The sequence below is a fragment of the Fukomys damarensis genome, unplaced genomic scaffold (assembly GCF_012274545.1).
Source record: "Fukomys damarensis isolate Sample0158 unplaced genomic scaffold, DMR_v1.0_HiC HiC_scaffold_16, whole genome shotgun sequence".
NCBI lineage: Eukaryota > Metazoa > Chordata > Mammalia > Rodentia > Bathyergidae > Fukomys > Fukomys damarensis.
The window spans coordinates 88,070,653-88,091,781 of record NW_022900928.1 but is presented as its reverse complement, the minus strand read 5'-3'; the positions used below and the strand labels follow the sequence as shown (position 1 = coordinate 88,091,781).

The following is a 21,129-nucleotide window of genomic DNA, read 5'->3' as shown; positions in this document are numbered from 1 at the left end:
ATATCGCTCAAAATGGACATTTTATCTGGGTGTTGTGGCCCTATCTGTAATCCCAGCACTCAGGAGGCTGAGGCAGGAGGACCACCTACAGTTTGAGGCCAGCCTGGACTACATCGTGAGACCCTGTCTCAAAAAATAAAGCAAAACCCAAACAAAACATCTTAGGAACAAGGTTTAGTGTCTCTTTCTCTTGTGAAGTTTATCTAAAGCAAACCGCATCTATTTCAAGCATGTGTTAACATGCTATCACCACCAAAAACAAGATACAGATCATTGTAAGCATCCCAAATACATACTTATGTCCCCTCTGTTTCAGGCTTTCTTTTACCCCAGGTCCTGGGAAATCATTGGCCTACTTTTGTGCAATGTCATTATGGATATTTTCTAGAATTTTGTATACATAGAATCACACAGCACATACATCTTTTACACTTGGACCATTTCATGCAGCAACATGATCTGGAGTGTCACCCATCCCATCGAGTATTTGGGCGACCGCTCACAGGCCCCAAAGGTGGCGGATATGAGCAGCGCTTCCACCATAGGGCCTCTGAGTGCTCAGGGTGGTGACATCGGTGTCTCCCACAGACTCTTGCTTGCTCTCAGGAAGTGGTGGGTATGTTGGAGAGGCCACGTGACAGCAACACGTGGTCCTGAATTCGGCCACCTCCTACAGGAGCTTGGGGACAGATCCTGCCCCCGTGGGTCCTTCAGATGAGACGTGGGCCTAGCTGAACTTGAGGGGGCCAGCTTGGCAAGGGACCCTGAGGCAGAGGACTCAGCTGAGCTATACCTGGAATGTGGCCCACAGAAATAGGGGGCAATATATATGTGACTGAGGCCACTAAGTTTGAGTTTAATAAAATATACTTAGAGCTGGTATCAATTCTTGGGCTTGTTTTTTTTTTTTTCTTTTTCACTGAGTTATTTAGTACTTTTTAAGAATACAGTACAGTTACATTCATCATTGGAATCTTGTACCTTTACATGTCAGATCTTGGTTCTCATTTGTTCCCCATACCCCTGCCTCCTTTCCATTCTCCCTCCCACCCTCCCCCATTTACAAAGACTTTGTTTCCATTTTTTCCTTTTCTTATATTTTTTCTTGTCCCTTATTTCCTTTCCCCTCTTGGGCTTATTTTTGAATAGCCACCCACCCCTTTTGGAGATGGGGTTTCTGCTATGTTGCTGAGGCTGGCCTTGAATTTGAGATCCTCCTGCCTCAGGCTCCTAAGTAGCTGGGATTGTAGGTACATGCAAAGATGCCCAGCTTAAATGGACCATTTAAAAAAACAATCTGTCTTAGGCAAAAGTTAGATGAAGTCAGATTTTGATGTTCTAGATATTTTTTTTCCTGAACACAAAAATGTAACCATAGCAATGTTCGTCCTCATCCCACCTGAAAGATCTTGCATATTGTAATATCCTCACACCTGGCTTGGGGAAAAATGATTTGAGAAGACGAGAAGAATATGTGGAAAGAGCCAGGCCCCAGGAGCTGGGGTGCACACAAGAAAAAAGGAGACACTGTTTCCCTGAGGAGACGTGGTCTTCCTGCTGAAGCAGGAAGAGAAGGGAAAAGGATGTAGGAAGACACCTTGATTTAGTGAGAAGTGGCCACTGACAGCCCAACACAGGCCCATTCACTATTTCAGCAACTGGGCTGCAAGAAGTGCAAGTTGCAACCGGTGTTGTTAAGCTGGCTATTTGCTCCTGGACCACAGAGCCCATGTATTGGGCCAACTCCTATAAAAACAGTCACTTATTTACTTTAAAATAAAATTGGATAGAAATAGCAACTTGCATTGCAGGTGGTTGTGGGCAAAGACTGTTTCAAGAAAATTCTCTCAGTCAGGTGCTATGGAGCACACCCGTAATACCAGCACTTGGGAGACTGAGGCAGGAGGATCACTTTGAGTTCGAGGCCAGCCTAGGCTATGTAACTCAGGACCACCTGAACTACATATTGATATCTTGTCTCAACAAAACAAAATAAAACAAAGTCAAAAAAAGGAACATTACTGATACCCACATGGTGCGGTAGGTTTGTTGCACTTTTGTTTTTTGTGTGTGTGGTGCTGGGGATCAAACTCAGGTCTTTATGCTCGCAAGGCAGGTGGCGGAACCACTGAGCTAAATCCCCGGTGCATTTTTGGTTTTAAAAGCAGAACAAGTAAGTATCTAGAGTTGAAGAACAAGGACTTTACTTCCCGTATCTGTGGTGTGAAGGGACAGATGCCTAAGCCTTATCATTTTCCTCCTAGGCTTTTACTGTGCTGTCTAATAAGGGACAGAGACAATACACTGGGACAGAAAAAGGAAGGAGGAGGAACGAGAGGGAGGAGAGGAGGGGAGTCAAGGAAGCTCAGCTTGAATTGTTATTGAACTCGTGCTTGAAAACAAAATGTTCCCAAGTTAGATCTGAGAAGTACTGCCCAAATTTCAGGTACTACTCAGGAAATATGTGAGCAGAATTACATTATCTTTCTACTTATTTGTTGTTTCTGTAGGCATTCTTCAGAAAACAATAGCAATAGCTTTAGACACTTTTTTGGCGGGGGTACAGATTGAACTCCAGGTTGCAGTGAGCCACATCATTAGGCCTTTGTATTTTTTTGAGACAGGTTTTTGCTAAGTTGCCCAGGCTGGACTCCAATTTGCAATCCTCACGCCTCAACCTCCTAAGTGCTAGGATTATGAGTGTGCACCACCACACATAGTTGATGATGTGCTTTTTAAACTCTAGAATTTTTACCAGTGATTAAACTACCATTGCCTGGAAACTCAATCAATTTTTTTAAAGACTGAAATCTTGGTAGGACAACACAGTGCTTTATTCTGATAAGGTTTATGTTTTAGTTTTTGGTACCAGGGATTGAATTTGGGACCTTGTGTTTGTGAGGCAGGTGGCCGAACCACCGAGCTAAATCCTTGGGTCCCCCCCATTTTTTTTTTTTTTGGTGATAAGGTTTAAAAAATTAGAAGCACATCATTGTTTACCAGGGCCACGAAGAAAATAAATGTGTTATATGATGACTCAAAAAAACCTGGAATAGCTAAACATTTTTAAAAGATCTTAATGGAAAATATGCTTCATGGCAATGAGAAAACTCATCATTTATTTTATACATAAGTGTTGGAATCCTAATATATATTTAGCTAAGCACAGATATTTGAAGAATTGGCTCCCTTAATTAGGGTATAGGGGAAGGGCTGCCAGTGTCCTGGATGGCATTAATAAATAAAGTCAAAATTGTTGCTGCTGTTTCCTGAATTAGGAATAGAGTCTGACTTGATTGCATTGGGTAGGGAGTTTGATTCAGTAGCATCCCAGAATTCAAACGAGCAAAGATAAAAGCTCAAAAGGGTATTCATCAACTGTTCCTGATTTTAATTAAGATTTTGAAGAATACAGTAAGTCCCCCATGTATGAGTGAGCTCTGTTCTGAGAGAACTGTTCTAAGTTGGATTTGTCTGTAAGTCGACAAAGTGAGTCTTCAGTACACCTGTGAAAGTTTGCAACTTGAATGTTTGTAAATTGGGGACTTACTGTATTCTCAAAGTCAATCAAGCGACCAGAGCATATATACAATGACGGATGTAACTAGGGCCTGGGGAAACAAGGCATTTTGCGGGGACAAAGTCTTGCTATGTAGTTAAGGTTGGCTTTGAACTCATGGCGATCCTCCTGCCTCAGCCTCCTGAGTGCTGGGATTATAGGCATGCGCCATCACACCTGCATTTTGACGTCTTGCCTCTCCTCACTCTGAATCCCAGTGCATCTTAGCCAGCACCTGCCGACCTGATCAGTCCTGGGCCTTGGGCTGATCCGCCATGTGCCTGGCTCAGGGTGGTAGTCAGTAAATGCTGCTCTTTGATCAAGTGAAAAGAATGTGGATTTCCAAGGTCCCTCTCAGAGTTGAGTCATGCTTCTACCACTTCCTACTCATTACATCCCAAGCAGATTTTATCTCTCTAAACCTTGGTGTTCACCCAACAATGGGGAGATAGTAATACCTCCTGGGCAGGGCTGGCCAGAGGACAGATGAAATAGTACAGGCCTGGCCCCAGCTGGCATCCATGAGACGGCTTGGGTCCAAGTCCCTGCTTTCACAATCCAGAACCAGGCAGAGGAGACTAACTGTAGCCAGCTGGGATGGACAGTCTTTAAGACTGCTTTAAGAAACCAAACATGCTGAACATCTCTATTAATTGTACAGAAAAAAGAAGGAACAATAGTATATCCCAAGAATGGTGGAGACACTTATGACCCAGATTCCAGAGAGATAGTCAAAATCTGTCCTCTCCTTCTCCAAGCCTGTGGAAGACTATTTTAAGAATGAAAATGACAATGTTGTACATTATTTGCCACCAAATGTGCCTGATGGAATCGAATGCAGGATGGGGTAAGGACACATGCAGACACAACACAGTATAAAATAGGACTGTCCTCGGCACATTCTCGAGGACCTCGGTGTCCAGAACTGTACCCATGCTGTCCAGCGGGCCATCTCCAGTACAGATAACCGAGGGACTGGATTATATCACTTAATGCTGCCCTGTGCATTAAGGGCCTAAGCTGGAAATGAGGCATAGAACCTCCTAATTCCTGGCTGAAGAATTTCAGGTGATAAGACTGGAGGGGAATAGAAGGGAGTAAACTTGTGTCTCTAGAATTCCTAGTACCATATTGGGCCCCTGTGCCCTTTTTTTGTTGTTGTTGTTTGTTTTGTTCTGTTTGGTAATGAGGATTGAACTCAGGTCCTTGTGCTTGTGAAGCAGGCAGCAAAACCACTGAGCCAAATTGCTGGCCCCGCTGTACCTTTTTAAATTAGTGATGGGATTTGGTGACTGAGCAACAAGCCGGATTTTATTTACATCCAAACTAACTTGTTGCAGCACTGTTTGAATGGAAATAAAATTTGACTTTTTTCTACTCACTCAACAAAATGTACTTGTAAATGCAACACCATCTTCCCACATTTGGTTCTGGGTGGTTTACTTAAGAAGCAGTTTCTTTAACTACTTCTGTTTCACATCAGCACTTTATTATTTGTGTTTTGGGGTTCTTCCCCCAGCCAATATATTCCTTTTCTACTGCTCTTTCTGTTTTCTGCCTCTGTTTCTCAGACAAATAAAAAATGGATTTTGCTTTGTTCAGGGGAGTCTATGTCTTGGACACTTCCTTCTTGAACTCATTGTGTAGCCCAGGCGGCCCGGAGCTCACGGTGACCCTCTTGCCTCTGCCTCCCAAGTGCTGGGATTACAGGTGTGCACTACCACATGTGGCTAGAACAAATTCTGAATGAAAAAAAGCACATATTTTCCACTAGTGGTGTTTGAATGTACCAGACATAAGAAACTTACTTCCACAATTCATTCCTATGTTCTGGCAAAGAAGGCACCATATGGACAGTGTATCCCAAGGCTGGTGTCATTAAATATGGGTGTTGCAATGCTTTGAATCCAGTGGGTCTCCTCTGACACTCTGGCTGTTTGTGAGATATTGAGACTTAACGGCAGAGAGTTAATCTCACCACACTGAGAGGCGACACCTTGGGAGGTGACTCACAGTTAGACAAGGCCATAGGGTGGAACCCCATGAGTGAATCACGGTGGCTTTGTAAGAAGAGATCAGAGCACACACGCATGCACACAAGCACATTCGCAGACACATTTCCTGTTTCAGCAAGGCCATACCAGAGGCATTCAATCCTTCCACCTTGGACCAGAACCATGCGTCCAAACCTTGTTTGTTAAAACATACCCCCTCTGTGGCACTGCAAAGCAATGGAAAGTGGGCTGACAGAGGGCATAGACATTCAAGTTGGTATCCAGATACCATAATAAAGTGAGAGGCCAGATTCCAGGCTAGGAATGAAGACAGCTTGAGGAGGAATTTAAAGACTCAATCCAAAAATGAGCATTTGAAATGAATAGATACTTCTCCAATGAAGAGGTAGAAATGACAAATAAATATAGGAAAAAATGTTCAACATCACTGGTCATTTGAGAGATGCAAATTAAAACAATGCTGAGAGTTCATCTCACTGCAGAAAGAATAGCTGCTATCAAGAAATCCACCAATAACAAATGCTAGCAGGGCTGTGGGGAAGAAGGAACCCTTCTCCAGTGTTGGTAGGAGTGTAAACAGGTGCAATCACTGAGGAAATCAGTGTGGAGATCCCTCAGAAAATTAAAAGTAGAGGTTCCATTCAACCCAGCTATTCCACATCTTGGTATCTTCCTGAAAGAATTAAAAGCATCATACCATGGAGATATATGTAAATCCATGTTTATAGTGGCACAATTTGTAATAGCTAAATCTTGGAAACAGCCCAAATACCCATCAACCAACAAATGCATAAAAAAGATGTGCTTTTTTATACAATGGAGTGCTACTCTGCCATAAAGAAGGATAAGCTTGAGACATTTCTAGCTATATAGATGCACCTTGAGAACACAGTCTTAAGTGAGACAAATTGGACACATGTGTTTAAATACCTCATTGTTTCTCTGGTGTGAGCAATTGAAAGTGGAAATGAGGACTAAAATGTATAACAGATATTGAAAAATGGGAAGAAAATGTTCAAATAAGAAAAAGGGAGGGGGAAGGGGGAAAGGAAAGAAGGGACAAGGAAAAAAGAATAGGATGAAAAAACAGAAACAAAACTTTTGTAAGGAAGGAAGGAAGAGGGGTTAAAGGGAGGGGAGAGGAATGGGGAAAAAAAGAAACAAGATATATCACAAGCAGGCACAAATTCCCTATGATGAATGTTATTATGTATATCTAAAATGTACCAATAAAAACAAAACACAAACTGACAGCTGAGCCCTAGGCCAGCAACAACTCCAGCACTTTCTTGGTCTCCTGGATACCCGAGGGCCAGATACTGTTTCTTGAGTCTGGTTGCTCCTGAGTAACTCTAATGGAAATGTACTTTTTAAAAAAATCCAAATAACAATATGGTCATTATACAATGGCTTTTGCTATGTTATAAAAGTTTTCCAAGCTATTAAGAATACTCACTGTTTATTGCACCAGACCCAATAATTGGCTTAATTATTTGAATAGTATAAAGTATTAGTCAATACTGGGGTGTTTACTAAATCTTATGAAAATGAGGCTTTAAGCAAAAACATTCTCACAACAACTGTGTAAATTGAAGACAGGTGCCTGATAAACTATTAAGTGAAAAGCTAAGCTTCAGAACATCTTCAGGAGGGTCTCCATTTGTTGTCTGTGTTTCTTTGTATAAAGAAATAAACAAAGGCTGTGTATCAAGGAACATCAGAGGTTGGGTGTGCACACCTGTAATCTCAGCACTTGGGAGGCTGAGGCAGGAGGATCACCATTAATTTGAGGCCAGACTGGGCTACATAGGAGACCTTGTCTCAAAAAAATGGGGGTGGTGTGGGTGGGACATGGACAACAAGGGCTGGGCAAAAGCATCACAGTGTACTCATTGTCCCAAAATGCTGGAGTGGCAGTTTTTTTTTTAAATTTCAGTGAAATGCATGTAGCATAAAATGCACCCTCACAAACATTTTAAAGCATACAGTTGGACAATTACACCCTTGGGCAACTGATCTGCAGGACTGTTTCATCTTAGGGAAATGTAATCGTCAGAAAAGCAAACCAAAATCCTGGTCCAGATGCTTCTAATTTTAAAAATTAAATACACAGAAAGTAAATGGACTGGCTTAATCAGACCCAACCATGATAATTGAACAGCCTTACTGATCTGTGAAAGAACTAATAAAAGCAATGGGCTTTTAATGTTCTTTTGATGCACTGTGTGAAGAGGAAATCATCAGCAGAGATAGAGAAATCAGAGCCTCCTCTATGTGGTTCCTTACAGAGCATTTTATTGAGTCATCCGCTTCCATTTCTATTTTTCTGGTTAAAGTCGACCTCTCCTGTAATCACTCCCAAGAGGCAGCTGTCATCTGGAACTTAGGACTCAAGATGCCAGGGATGCAGGGTTGGCTCTCTGCTGAGCCTCCAAAGGAGTGGAAAAACTGTGTGACCACATCAACCTCCTGGCGCAAGTGCGAAGGACGCTGGTGGTCACTCATTAACAGGGCCTGTGCCTCTTCCCAGGGAGGTGGGAGGGGGGCCTGCTCCAAACTCTTCCCCACTCCATCAACTGATTTCTGTGGAGTCATTAAGGCAGCAGTAGTAATGCTGGTGTTACAGTCAGTGTCACAGCCATACCAATGACACCTCCCCAGCCAAAGGTAATGCTTTTCTAAGTGCTAGGAGTTAGGGGCTGATCCTGCTTCAGAGTTGAAGGAATTCTCATCTAAATGCAAATCAAGGCAAGTCTTCCAGGATGCATGAGTAGCTACAACAATTTTTCCACCATTTAATGCTCAGCCCCGCAAATGCATTTGCACACACCGTATTGCTGAAGAAATAGCCCTTATAGGAATTTAACTGTGTTTTTCTTCCCCGCAGTTACACAGGTGAATGATATGCCAAGTTTTGATTTCTTTGACTTAATACATGGTGAGTAAAATGGACAGAGAGGATTCTTTTCCCAACCTCTGCTTCTCTGCTCCCAACTTACATAGCCAGGTCCCTGTTACCTCTATTTGATGTCCAAAAGACATCTTAAAAAAAAAAAAAAAAAAAGTCCCAATGGAACTTGCTTTCCAACTCAGATCTTCCCCTTCATGTATTTTCCTGGTGAATTTGATGACGCTGTCACTTACCCTTTCATGCCTAGGAAACGAGACTCCCTAGAGCCCTCCTTCTATGTGCCATATCCCTGGGGGGCCCAAGCACAGCCTGTTTTATGTCATCCACACTTTTATAATTAATCCCTTCCTCTAGGTCTCCATTCCTGAGACCTAAATTCCAGCCTGTGCCATCTCTCCCTGGCTTGCAGCAGGATTTTCTTGCTGGTTTCTCACTCAGCCTGCCCCCCTCAGCTCCAGTCGCTAGGCTGGAGGATTCCATCTATTAGATGCAGTCTGACCAACTGACTAGTATCTGTCAGCTTTCCATTTCTATCACAAAATGAGACACTCAATGGCTAAAGTGAAAAGGTTTATTTTAGCTCAGGGTTTTGGGTCCCAGTGCATGATTGGTTGTCCTCATTGCTCTAAGCCTGTGGCAACAGAAAGTAAGAGGACTGGGTTGCAGTCAGCTCTTTCCATCAAGGGCTCAGGCTCAATAGCCTAAAGATCCTCCCTGGGCTCCACCTCAGAGAGGTTCCATCCCCTTCCAATAGTGCCATCCTGGGGCCAAGCCTTCCACACACGGCCTTGGCGGGACATTCCACACCCAGACTACAGCACTTCCCAGAGAACCATGTGGAGTAGATAATGACAAGATTGTGGTGCTCATCTATGCCACCTCCTGCAGCTCTGCTGTCTTTCCTCATGCTGGGATGAAGGGAAGGATGAGTTCTTCTTATCCCTGTCAGCCTTATGCTACCCTCAGTGTCTTCCGCCTGGTCCTAAAGTAGCAGGATCCCTGTATAACCCTCCCTGGGAGGACAGTCACACTCTTCAGGTCCTAACTCCTGGACCTCCCGCTGGTTTGCCAGCCCAATGGCCATCTGGTTGCTGGTGGCCTCTGTGGCGGTGTCGCTGAACTCTCCTTTGGACCCTGCTATGTGTCATTAGTGGAACATAGCCCCTCTGCTTGGCTCTTGTCCCTCTGGAGAAAAGTCTCACTCTCCGCTCTCACTGGACATTGTGACAATGAACCAGATAGCAGTGACAAGGAAGCCTTGGCATGAGATGGGATTGGCAAACTCCTTCTGAAGAAAGGCCAGCAGGAAATTTCTAGGCTTTGCGGTCTGTATGGTGTTGCAGACACGCAGCCTGGACAGAAGAGGCACTGATGAGCGTGGCCATGTGACAAGCCTTAATTATAAAACAAGGTGATGGCCAGCTGTGGCCCACAGGATTTAAGGAGCCAAGTCCTATTTAGGCTTGTGAGCCTAGAGGCAGAGGCAGCCTGGGATGGAGAGGCTGAGAATGCAGGACTTTTCTAGAGGTAGCATCAAGCCATGCTAAGAATGTAGAATCTGCACTTGGGAGGCTAAGGCAGGAAGATCACCTTACATTCAAGTCCAGTCTGGGCTACATAGTGAGTTCAAGTCCGACCTGCACTATATAGCGAGACCCTGTCTCAAAACACGCACACACACACACACACACACACACACACACACAAAACAAACAAGAATGGGGATTCTGGAGTCTGGCTGGCCCAGTTCCAACCCTGGCTTTAGTATTTGCTAGTGTTATGGTTTATTTCTGGATGTCTCCCAGGTAGGGCTTTTGGAAGGTGACTGGATTAAGGGGGCTTATCACTGACTTCCTGTTGGGAGATGAGGTCTGATGGGAAGAGGGGTCACTGAGGGCATGGCCTGGAGGGTGCAACTCCCTCCCTGGCTCCTCCTTTCACACTCTGCTTCCTGTCTACCATGCTGTAAGCAGCTCTCCTCCACCAGGCCCCTCTGCCATGCTGTTCCATCTTGGATCTGGTTGACTATGGACTGAAACATGAGCCAAAAAACACCTTTCCTTTTTGGTGTAGGCATCTGGTATCGTGTCCCAGTAAAGTGACTCAGACAGCTAATATCAAGCCTTTGGGTGAACAGTGTTACATAATGATCTACACGGTCCTTACCACAGGCCTGCGTTCCCATTTGGCAGAGACACAGGAGAATGGGACCAAAGGAACAGGAGCTCTGGTGGCCTCCCCATCGGTTCATTAATATGCTCCAGTCCTTATTGTCCTTCAGAGAAAGTGACTTCTTGGCCTCCTCCAGCCCCAGTCTCCAGGCCCGTCTCCTCTTCCAACCTGACTTCATGATGAAGCTGTCCACACGTTCTGTCCAGACTCCAACATCGCACAGTCACTCTACCACCTGACTTCTGCCCCTGGCTTGGAGAAAGGGGTGGCAGCTGATCAGGGTGGGCAACAAGAAATCCATATGTGACATGGTCTGCTGTCACTTAGATGTCGAGTACACTGCCAGCCAAGGTCGGGAGAAAGGTGATTGTGGTTTTGTCCCCGTCTGGAGGCACAATTTGCGGGTGGCTGTGCTGAGCTCCAGGGAACACCCTGACTCTGGGTGACACCAGGGCTTTGGCCATGGCTGCTCCCAGGGAAAGGTGAGGCTGCTGCCCTAGGGTGGAAAATTCAAGAAGAATCCAGAATGCCTGATGGCAAATGGGCTCTAAAAACAAAGATAGCAAAATGGCATCTTCCATAGTTTTGGAAATTCCTTTAAAAAAAAAAAACAAAAACAAAACCTCTGTTAGACTGTGTTCAGTACATGGCCACAGGCTCTGTGACTCTTTGGAAGCACATGTCTCATCTGAGAGTTTGGTGCCCAGCGATGAAGAGGCAGGATGCTCCCTCCACTGCTTTTAGTTCCAGGACTCTGCTTCTACAGGAATTCCCTCTTATTTTTATTTTGCAGACTGGGAATTGAACCCATGGCTTTGTACATGCTCAGTAAGCCCTGTACCTCAGAGCTACACCCTCACCCCTTTTAATTGTGAGATAGGATCTCTCTAAATTGCCTGGGCTGGCCTTGAACTGCAATCCTCCTGCTTCAGCCTCCTGAGTCCCTGGAATTACAGGTCTGTGTCACCACACCCACTTTATAACTTCCTCCTGCTGGGAAGACTCTTGGGGGGCAGGAATTATCTCAGTCATCTTTGAGTGCTCAGTGCCTAGGATAGTGCCCCACAAATAACAGGGTCTTAGAAAGTAAACACTGAATAAATGGTTTCCCACATGTGTCCCTGGACAGATGACAGAGGCAGAATACACAGTAGATTTAAAAGATCCATGTCCTCCCCTTCAAGCTGAGCTGCGCCAAGAAGAAAAATTAATAAAGAATCTCAAAGCCCCTGGCCACTGCTCAGAAGGATGGGCCAAACGCACAGGTCTTCTACTTGGGCTCGGCCTTCTCTCTGCCCTTTGACTTGAGATTCCAGCAGCACAGCAACGCTGGAAGAGGGCCCTGTAGCCCTTTGCAAACAGTGGGGACAATAGGCATCCTCTGCCCTTATCTTTTTTTTCTTTTTTTGGTTTTTTTGAGACAGGGTCTCACTATGTAGTCGAGACTCTGCCCATATCATCACAGGTAGTACCTCCTCCAAGCTACAGCGCCGTGACAACCAGTCCATGGTGACTCAGTTCTCTCTGAAGCTATGAATCCTTGACCTAATGTGAATTTTTTTCACAGACTTCTTATAAAATATATAATCTGTTGTAAGTAATAACAATGGAGCTATTTGCCATTTCCAGGCAGAGAGCTTTTTTTTTTCCAGAGAGCTTTAATATCAAGTCCTTATTAGGGTGGAATTTGATATTGAACATGGGAGACAAGAATATAAAAACAAAGTAGTATACATAAAATCTTCAACTGCTTAATGTCAACTAATTTGAAGTATTGATAGACTTTTTAAATGCTTTTCTTTTTAAAATTAAAAAAGTTTTGACATATATTTGTACTACAAGTATATGGGATGCTAATTTGATACAGGTATATAATATAATAAATAAGGGCAATTAATATTTAACTTTTTTTGAGACAAGGTCTTGTTATATAGTTCAGGCTGGCCTTGAACTCACTATGTAACCCAGGCTGGCCTCAGTCTCATAGTGATCCTCCTGCCTCAGCCTCCCAAGTGCTAGGATTACAGGTATGCATCACTACATGCAGCATCTGCTCAAATATTTCAAAGTATTTTTTTTTTAATCTTATAAAGAAGGTAATTATTCCAGTAACAACTGAGAGACTGGCTAGTGGTCTCTCCCCAAGTACTCACACTTGGAAAACAATAGCTCTTGCAGATTGATTTGGTGGCAAAATAATGTGTTTTTAAAAAGAGCACAAGGGCCAGGGATATAGCTCAGTGGCGCTGTGCCTGTCTTGTAAGTCCAAGGTCCTGAGTTTGATCCTTGGTAACATAAAATTTAAAAATACAAATAATGCAAGCTTCTGAGTTTATTGTCTGTTGCTCAGTACATTGAATTATGCAGTATTACCTCCACACACACATACACACACACACACACACGCACACACACACGTATTAGTTATCTGCTTCTACATAACTAATCACCCCCAAACAGTGGTTTAGGTGGGTGTGGTGGTACCCACCTATAATCCCAGCACTCAGGGAGGCTGAGGCATGAGGATCACCAGTTCAAACCCAACCTGAGCAACTTGGTGGCTTTGTGAGACCCTGTCTCAAAAAAAAAAAAAAAAAAAAAAAAAGATGATGATGATGGATGGGGATAGCGGCTGGGGATAGTGTGAAGGCCTTGTGATTAAAAAAAAACAAACCAAACAAACCCCCAAATAAAACAAAGCAATGGCAACAACAAACTCAGTGTTTTAAGACAACAAGCGTTTATCATGTCCTGGATTGAACTGTGTTTCTTCCAAATTCATATGTTGAAAGCTTAACCCCAAGGGGATTGTGTTTGGAGACAGGGCCTGTAATGTGGTTCTCACAGTAAGTAAGGTCAGAGGGTGACCCCCATCCACAGTACTGGTGTCCTTATAAGAAGGAAGAGAAACACCAAAAATGTGTGCACACCAAGGAAAGGACACAACCAACAGCTCTGCGTTGTTACAATGAAATGCCTGGCACAGATGACTCACAAAGCACAGGAAGGCTTATTTTGTGCTTGGTTCTGGAGGTCCAGTCCAAGACTGGAGCAGATTCTGGCTGGGGTCCAACAGCTCTGCGTTGTTACAATGAAATGCCTGGCACAGATGACTCACAAAGCACAGGAAGGCTTATTTTGTGCTTGGTTCTGGAGGTCCAGTCCAAGACTGGAGCAGATTCACTGGCTGGGGCCTCTGATGGGTGTGGCACCTCGTGATAGGAGGTCCTAGCCAGACCTGACATCTGAAGCCAGGAAGCAGAGAGGAAGGACCAGGGTCTCAGAGTCCCTTTCAAGGGCATGTGCCTAGGGCCTAAGGACCAGCCCAGGGACTAAAGACCATCCTGGCCCACCTTTTCAATGTCCCCAGAACCTCCAAATACTTTCACACTGAGGACGGAGTCTTTGCACTCACCACTATTCTATAGACCGCCAGCCACCTCCTAAGGAAATCCCTTCCAAGATCAGAATGTGATGTTTTCTTTTCCCTGCTCACTTTAATTGCTTCCTTCTGCTCTTGAGTGTTTACATCTACTCCCATTGACAGGAAGACCCTGCTATCTCCAATCTTCTAACCAATCCCCTGCCTCCCTTTCGTATTAAGACTCTTGAAAGTATTCACAGGAGAGATTGTCATTTCTTTACCCTTTAGTCATTCAGCCCACATTTTATGGCTTCTGCTCTTGGCCATGAGTGATCAAGAACATACTTTTGTCAAGGTCACAGTGACTTCAGTCCTCGTGTTCCAAGACCAGGCTGCCTTCAAATGCATACGGGGCAACGACAGACATTCCTCTTGCTTCTGTCATACTGTGCTTTCCTGTTTTTCAGTCTGTTTTCATGCAATTCCTTGTACTTTTCTTGGTTTACTCCTTAGGTGGCCATATTTTTCTGGCTCATCTGCCTTTATTTCTCCTATGTGGTGGCATTCACGATCATTTCTATGCAGATGATTTTTCAGATCTTCATTTCCAGCTCCAGAGCACACATCCAGTCTCCCTTTGGACACCTCCATCTGATTGTGCACACCATGGGCACCTCATTATACCCTACCACCCGGGCACACCAGCCACTCACACATTCAGGTGCTCACTACACACTCCACTCTTCTCCTCTCCGCTCTGTCCCAGCAAATGGACCCAGCATGCGTCTAGTTGCCCAATGTGCACCTTCGGGAATCATCCCTGAGTTGTCTCTTTCCCTGTGAATTAGCAAACACTATGCCCCAAACTCCCGTCCATTCTTCTTCCATACTGCATCTCATCTGGGCCCCTGGTCTCCCGACGTCCAATCTAATTTCCCCACTCAGCCAGAGGGAATCAACCTCAAGTACAGAGCTGATGATCGGTCTTCCCAGCCTGTACAAATTCCACTTCCTTTCCCCCTCACCCAGACAGAATGGGTGCCTCTTCCCATAGTACCCAAATGGGTGCTGGCATACAGCAGTTCATCTGCCTGTCCCCCAAGTGGACAAAAGCTCCTTTCTGTGTTCCATCCTGTGTGTCAGGCCCAGCACTGTCAATCAAGTGATGAATAAAGCAAACTCTGTCCCTATCCCTTTGTTGTCACCCCTGCCAGCACTGTTCCTGGCACACAGCAGGTGTTTTATGAGTATTTGATGAACAAATAAATGATTATGTGAGCGCTGTCTGCTATACAGTGATTCACCCCTCATCCCCTTTCCAATTTTAGAATAAAACACATGGGAACTGGTTTTAGAGGGGCGATCTTCACGGTCAATGTTTACCACAGCATCTTTACATAAAAAGGCAGAGATATGTTACATGAAAATCTTGTTAGGCCTTTGGAAATCTTTAGGCAACCCACATCTCTCCATGAAGATTATGCTGGTAGCAAAACGTATAAAATCAGTGAGGCTTCTAAGGAACTGAGCACATAAAGACATCTAACAAAATACAATTATTATTATTGCTGCTGTTGTTGTTGGGATCAAACCCAGGGCCTGCACATGCTAGGCCTGCACTCCACCACTGAGCCATATACCCGCCTCCAAGTTCAATTCCAAAGGGACAAACTGTGCAAGGACGTGAAGCCACTCCCCAACTGCTGGAAGCAGAGACACCGGCTGGAGAGGTGGCCCCTGGAAGACTTGGGTGACAACATTGCCTGGTGGGATCCAGGGCTTATTTAAGGCCAGGTGTCCAGTGGGGACATCTTCTTCCAATTCTTAAAACATTATTTCAAAATGTAAGTGGGGAGCTGTGGGTGAGCACCCTGATTCTCTGAGTCTCAAAGTCCATGAACATCATCTTCTTTTATTGTGGTAAAACACAGCATAACATTAAGCACTAAGTCACTTTGAAGTTTATAGCTCAGTGGCATTTACTGCACACACACTGTCGTGAAGTTGTCACATCATCCATCTCCACAGCTTTTTCATCTTCCCAAACAGACCCCATTAAATGACTTCCTCTTTCCCCCTCTCCAGCTCCTGGGGTCTCCCTCTACTTCCTGTCTCTATGAATGTGATCACTGTAGGGACCTCCCTGAGGCAGAATCATCCAGTGTGTGTCCTTCTGTCCCTGGCTTCTGTGACTCAGCACAGTGTCTATAGTTCATTCAGGCTGTAGCGTGTGTCTGAATTTCCTTCCTTTCATGACTGAGTCATCTTCCATTGTGCACCCACTGCCTCTTGTTTAGCTGGTCGTGGGCTATCCCTCTGCTGTCACACACTGTCAGCTGTGTGTTGGCACAGAACATATCTCCAGGTCAACAGCCGAGAAAGCAATATGGCAAAGGACACATGCTGCGTGACCCAGGACTACATTAGCAAGCCTGGAAGGTCCTGTGCTTTTGGCCTTGATCAAGGGCCTCAGTCGGGTGAACCATACGTGGTGAAGAGTGTCACCTGTGGTCTCACTCAGGGGGAAGATGGGCAGCTGGCTGGTGGCACTCTGTGGGCTCCTCTAGTTAAACTGAGAATGGCTTTGGGCTGGTCCCCAGCACAAAGCTTCTTCGGGAAACATCACAGAATCATGGAACGTTGACTCTATGTCTGGTCTCCTCCACTTCCAGTGACCTACAGCCAAAATGCTTTTCTCTTCCAATCAGTATCTCTACTTTTCTTTTCTTTTTTCCAGTACTGGGAATCAAATTCAGGACCTTGGGCTTGCCAGGCAGGCTTGGTGCCACTGAGCTACATCCCTGGCCCAGTATCTCTTCTCAAATGAAGTTATTCTATCAATTATCATTAGTCAATGAGAAGCAGTAGTCTTTGGGGACTTTCTACATCTCCCTTCCTTTTTGTTTCCTGGCCTCCCCAGAACTATATCCTGGGCTCACCACTCCCATCTCCCCTTGTCCCGAGTCTGGCTTGAGGCTGGAGACAGGAGGAGGGAGATGCCAAGATCCCGTCTCTCTGCCCAGAAGGCATCACTGGGCAGCACTGTGTCTCCTTGCTGGTGCCACCTCCCACCAGGCAGCCAGGCCAGGGGGAACTCTGGCAACACCAACTCTCACTGCCCTAAGTCCTGGGCAGGTTGCCCAGCATCCCCTTTGGAGTCTTTTTTGGTTCTTCTATCTCCATAACCAGTGCATGCTAAATGCCCAGGAAGACAAAATGGTCCTGAGAATCCCAAAATATAAATACAATAAAGAGCAAAATAAAAGACAGATAATACAAAACAAGGAGACAGATCTTTCACAGATGGGAAAGGGACCAAGAAATGGAGGGAGGAGAGGGAAAGGAGACATAAAAAGAATCAAGACATGGTATTCATATGTACCAACTCCTCATGAGGAATGTGATCATTATGTTCTGCAAGCATGCACTAATAAAAATAAAAATTAAAAAATAAAACATCCAGCCTGACCTCCTCCTAGTTTCCAGCTCTAGGGGCCCAGCCCTGGACACCCCAGGATACTCTGTCTTTCTATCTCAGCCAGACATCTGCCCTCCTCAGAGCCAGCCCTATGCCACTTTTGCACCGTGTAGCCATTACCTTCTCTACTGTGTATATCCCTGGCCCCAAGCCCTGACTCCCTTTCTTTTCTAGAAGCTTCTCCCTTCATTTCCTTCATATTTAAGCCCTTGCAACTACTCCAGGACCAGCTCAGTTGCAACCCTCATTGTTTGCACACCCTTCTCTCACACCCACAGGGGCCCTGTTTGTCTGCCCAGTCGCCCCCAACTCTGCTCCCAGACTTCCTGGGCATGTCCACCTGGCCCTGGGCTCTGGCTGGCAAGGTTGCAAGTTCTGGGAGGTAGAAACAATACCTGCAGCCTGACCCTGGCCATTTAAACAGACGCTTTGCCAAGCCCACCTTGAATCAAACCATCGTTTTGAAGGAACAAGAATAGTCATGCTGCGTTTTCTGCCTGGATAGAGCATCTTTGCCTGGGACCTAACAGTTACGGGTTTGTGTTCCCAAGATGTGCTGGCATTTTAACCCTTGGTCCCTGTGAATGTGACCTTATTTGGAAATAAGGTTATTGCTGATGGAACCAGGTGAAAATAAGGTCAACTGGGTGGTGACCAGCAGACACAGGGGAGACTGCTTGGGGAGATGGAAGTAGGGGCTGGAGAGATGCTACCACAAACAAGAAACGCCAGAGCGTCTGGAAGCTGGGAGAGGCAGGGGTGCCCCCTAGAGCCCTGGAGGGCATGTGATCCCTAAAACCTTGATTTTGACTTCTCATCTCCAAAACCACGAGATAGAAAATTGCTGCTGTCTTAAGGCACCCAGTGTGTGGTGCAGTTGGTTCTCTATGGCTACAGCCTTCCCATCTGCAGATTCCACCAACTGTGGATTCCACCAACTGCAGCTCAGAAGTGTTGGGAAAAAAACTGTTTTCTGTCCCGAACAAGTACTGTTCTTGTCTTTGGCCCCTAAGCAGTATTAACAATGATTTGCACGGCTCGAGGACATCGTACATGGTATTCTAAGTAATCTGGTGATATGTGAAGTATTTGGGAAGACGTATGTAGGCATTGTACAAATACTGCACCATCTTAGAAAACAGAATTGAACATCAGAGGACTTTGGTATCTGCACGGGTCCTCAGACCAATCCCCTGTGGCTGTACAGGGATCCAGAATGAAGATGCATTGTTCCAGCAACCTCCCAGCATGACAGTGGAATGAAACGGTTCCATGGGTGTAGGCAGCATTAGTGACATGGTTCTTATACACTTGCTGGATACAGGAACATATTGTTCCTGCAGCATGTCCCCTGGACTGAAGAGGCTATGATGGGTGGGGTTTCTGAACTTGGGGAACCCTGTATTGGCATGGAGAGCACACAGGAGTGGGGCAAAGCCAGCTTCCTCCATCAATATTCCCTGGTCCTTCTCAGCCAATCCTCTGAAGGCCACAAAAACACCCGTGACCCTGCTCCATCGTGAAAGGCTGCCCTCAGGTGGGGTGGTGGTGCTCACTTGTAATCCTGAACTCTGGAGACTAAGACGGGAGGATCACAGCAAGTTTAAGGCCAGCTTGGGCTACTTAGTGAATTCAAGGCCAGCATGAACTACACAGCAAGGCCCTGTCCCAAACAAAACAAGGCTGTCCTTTTTAAGAATGTACCCCAAGTCACATAATGTTGGATTTACATATTAAAACTGTGTCCTCTTTTCCTTTGCCTGTGACATTTTACTTTTAATGATCAGAGTAAATTCAAATAAAGCTTTCAAAGAATGCTCTTTAAGGAGATTGATAGAGGAGCCTTGTGTAGTGGTGAGTGCCTACAGTCCCAGCACTCAGTCCGGGCTGAGGCAGAAGGATCGCAAGTTCAAGCCCAGCTTTGGCAACTTAGTGATGAAGCAAACCCCCATCTCAAAATGAAAAAAGCTTGGTTTTCAGTTGAGTACGTAGGCACTGGGTTCAATCCCAGTAATGAAAAAGTAAATAAAAAGGAGGAGGAGCAGAAAACTTTCACGGTGGGGCCGATGCTGTGGTGTTTCCTACCATCACCGTCTGCTCCCACACCCTCACCATTCTCCTCAATCTGCGATTTATAACAAAATAAACCACAGCAGCCAGAAGCACACAGACAGACCAATGACAAGGGCCCAGACTTACCGTCCTGGGTGCAGCATGGTGCGTGGGGGAGGCCAGTGGTGGCCGGGCTGGGCTCTGGAAGGCCAGGCAGAAGCGCTGGCCGGTGTCTGGAGGTGAGGAGGCATAGATGCGATTTTCCAGGCGCTCGGGCTCCTGCTTGTAGGACTCGAGGGGAAACGTGTGCTGCTTGGTCACTTGGGTGGGTGTGGATGGGGAAGAGGAGACACTGGAGGCTGTGGGAAACAACAGAGCCTGTTAGAAGTGTGGCCGGGCAGAGGCGGACAGAAGACTCTTTCTCTTCCAAGGGCCCCAATCCTCCAGTGGCAACAGTCGGATCATTCATGCATTCATTCATTTGAGATGGGGGTGCTATGCAGCCCAGGCTGGCTTCAACTTGAAGTGATCCTCCTGCCTCATCCTCCCAGTGTTGGGATTACAAGGTGTGTGGCACCATGCCTGGCATTCAATTCTTTTTTTTTTCATAATTTTAAGAATATTTTATTAGTTTCTGTAACCAAAATTACTAGATAGGGCTTTACATATTTAACATAGTGTGTTGCCCCTGTATGAATGGGAAAAAAAACGGAATTTAAAATCAATCAATCAATTAATTAATTAATTTATTTATTTACTGGTACTGGGGATTGAACTCCAGACCTTGCGCTTGGCTGGCAGGTGGCGGCACCACTGAGCTAAATCCCTTCCCCAAATTTAACATTTCTAGACCAATACAGCTGTTAATTTATGTACAATGACAACTCAACACAATAACTGGAATAACTTTTTCCAAAGTTCACAGCACAGTTAAAGTTTCCAAAAATATATGTATATATATTTATATTTCTACAAAAAGACCAATAAAAGCACTATGTTATGCATCAATAGCAGCAACAGCTTTTCTAGGTTCCAGTTCTGTGGTCATCTGAACAAAATTATAGAGACATCCAGCACACTCCATTAAAGAGAAAGAAAAGAAAAGCCCAACCTTAAGTTCTTTAATAACAGGGAATTTTATAGGCCCACATCTACTCTCTTAGATTTGTGGGGTCAGAGTTTCCTTTGCACCCCATCTGAGTCCTGGGGGGCCCTCTTGTTGGGGTGATGCTCACATGGTCCTGACATAACAGGGTGCAACCCCCCTTGGTTGGCCCCCCTCTCCTGCTACTCTGCCAGATCCATTTGCTACCTACTACCCTTACCAGGCACAAGCCAAGAGCACACCTCACTGTGCCACACTGATTGAGGTTTCGCACAGGAAAATTTGCAGTGTCCTGGAAACGCCAAAGTCAATGCTGTGGACATCACATGACAAGAGACAAGAAGAACCAAGTGGGACAAACTCTGACCACAGAAATGTGTGACAGGAGTAGATGCACTGGTGCTCCAATCCCCGGTATCTCTGAATGTGACCTCGTTTAGGAATAGGGTTTTTGCAGAACAATCAGGTTAAAG

The 21,129-nt window shown here is 45.3% G+C and overlaps 1 protein-coding gene across 1 annotated transcript in view; it reads right to left on the bottom strand.

Moving 5' to 3' along the window:
- Positions 1–21,129, bottom strand: part of Prkag2 (protein kinase AMP-activated non-catalytic subunit gamma 2) — a 243,229-nt gene that overhangs the window by 83,784 nt on the left and 138,316 nt on the right. Inside the window, exons 4-6 of the mRNA XM_033763960.1 lie at positions 19,699–19,910; positions 10,760–10,905; positions 9,688–9,837 (exon numbers count right to left, since the gene is read on the bottom strand). Coding sequence (XP_033619851.1) covers positions 9,688–9,837; positions 10,760–10,905; positions 19,699–19,910 — 508 coding nt within the window. The remainder of the gene's footprint in view (positions 1–9,687; positions 9,838–10,759; positions 10,906–19,698; positions 19,911–21,129) is intronic.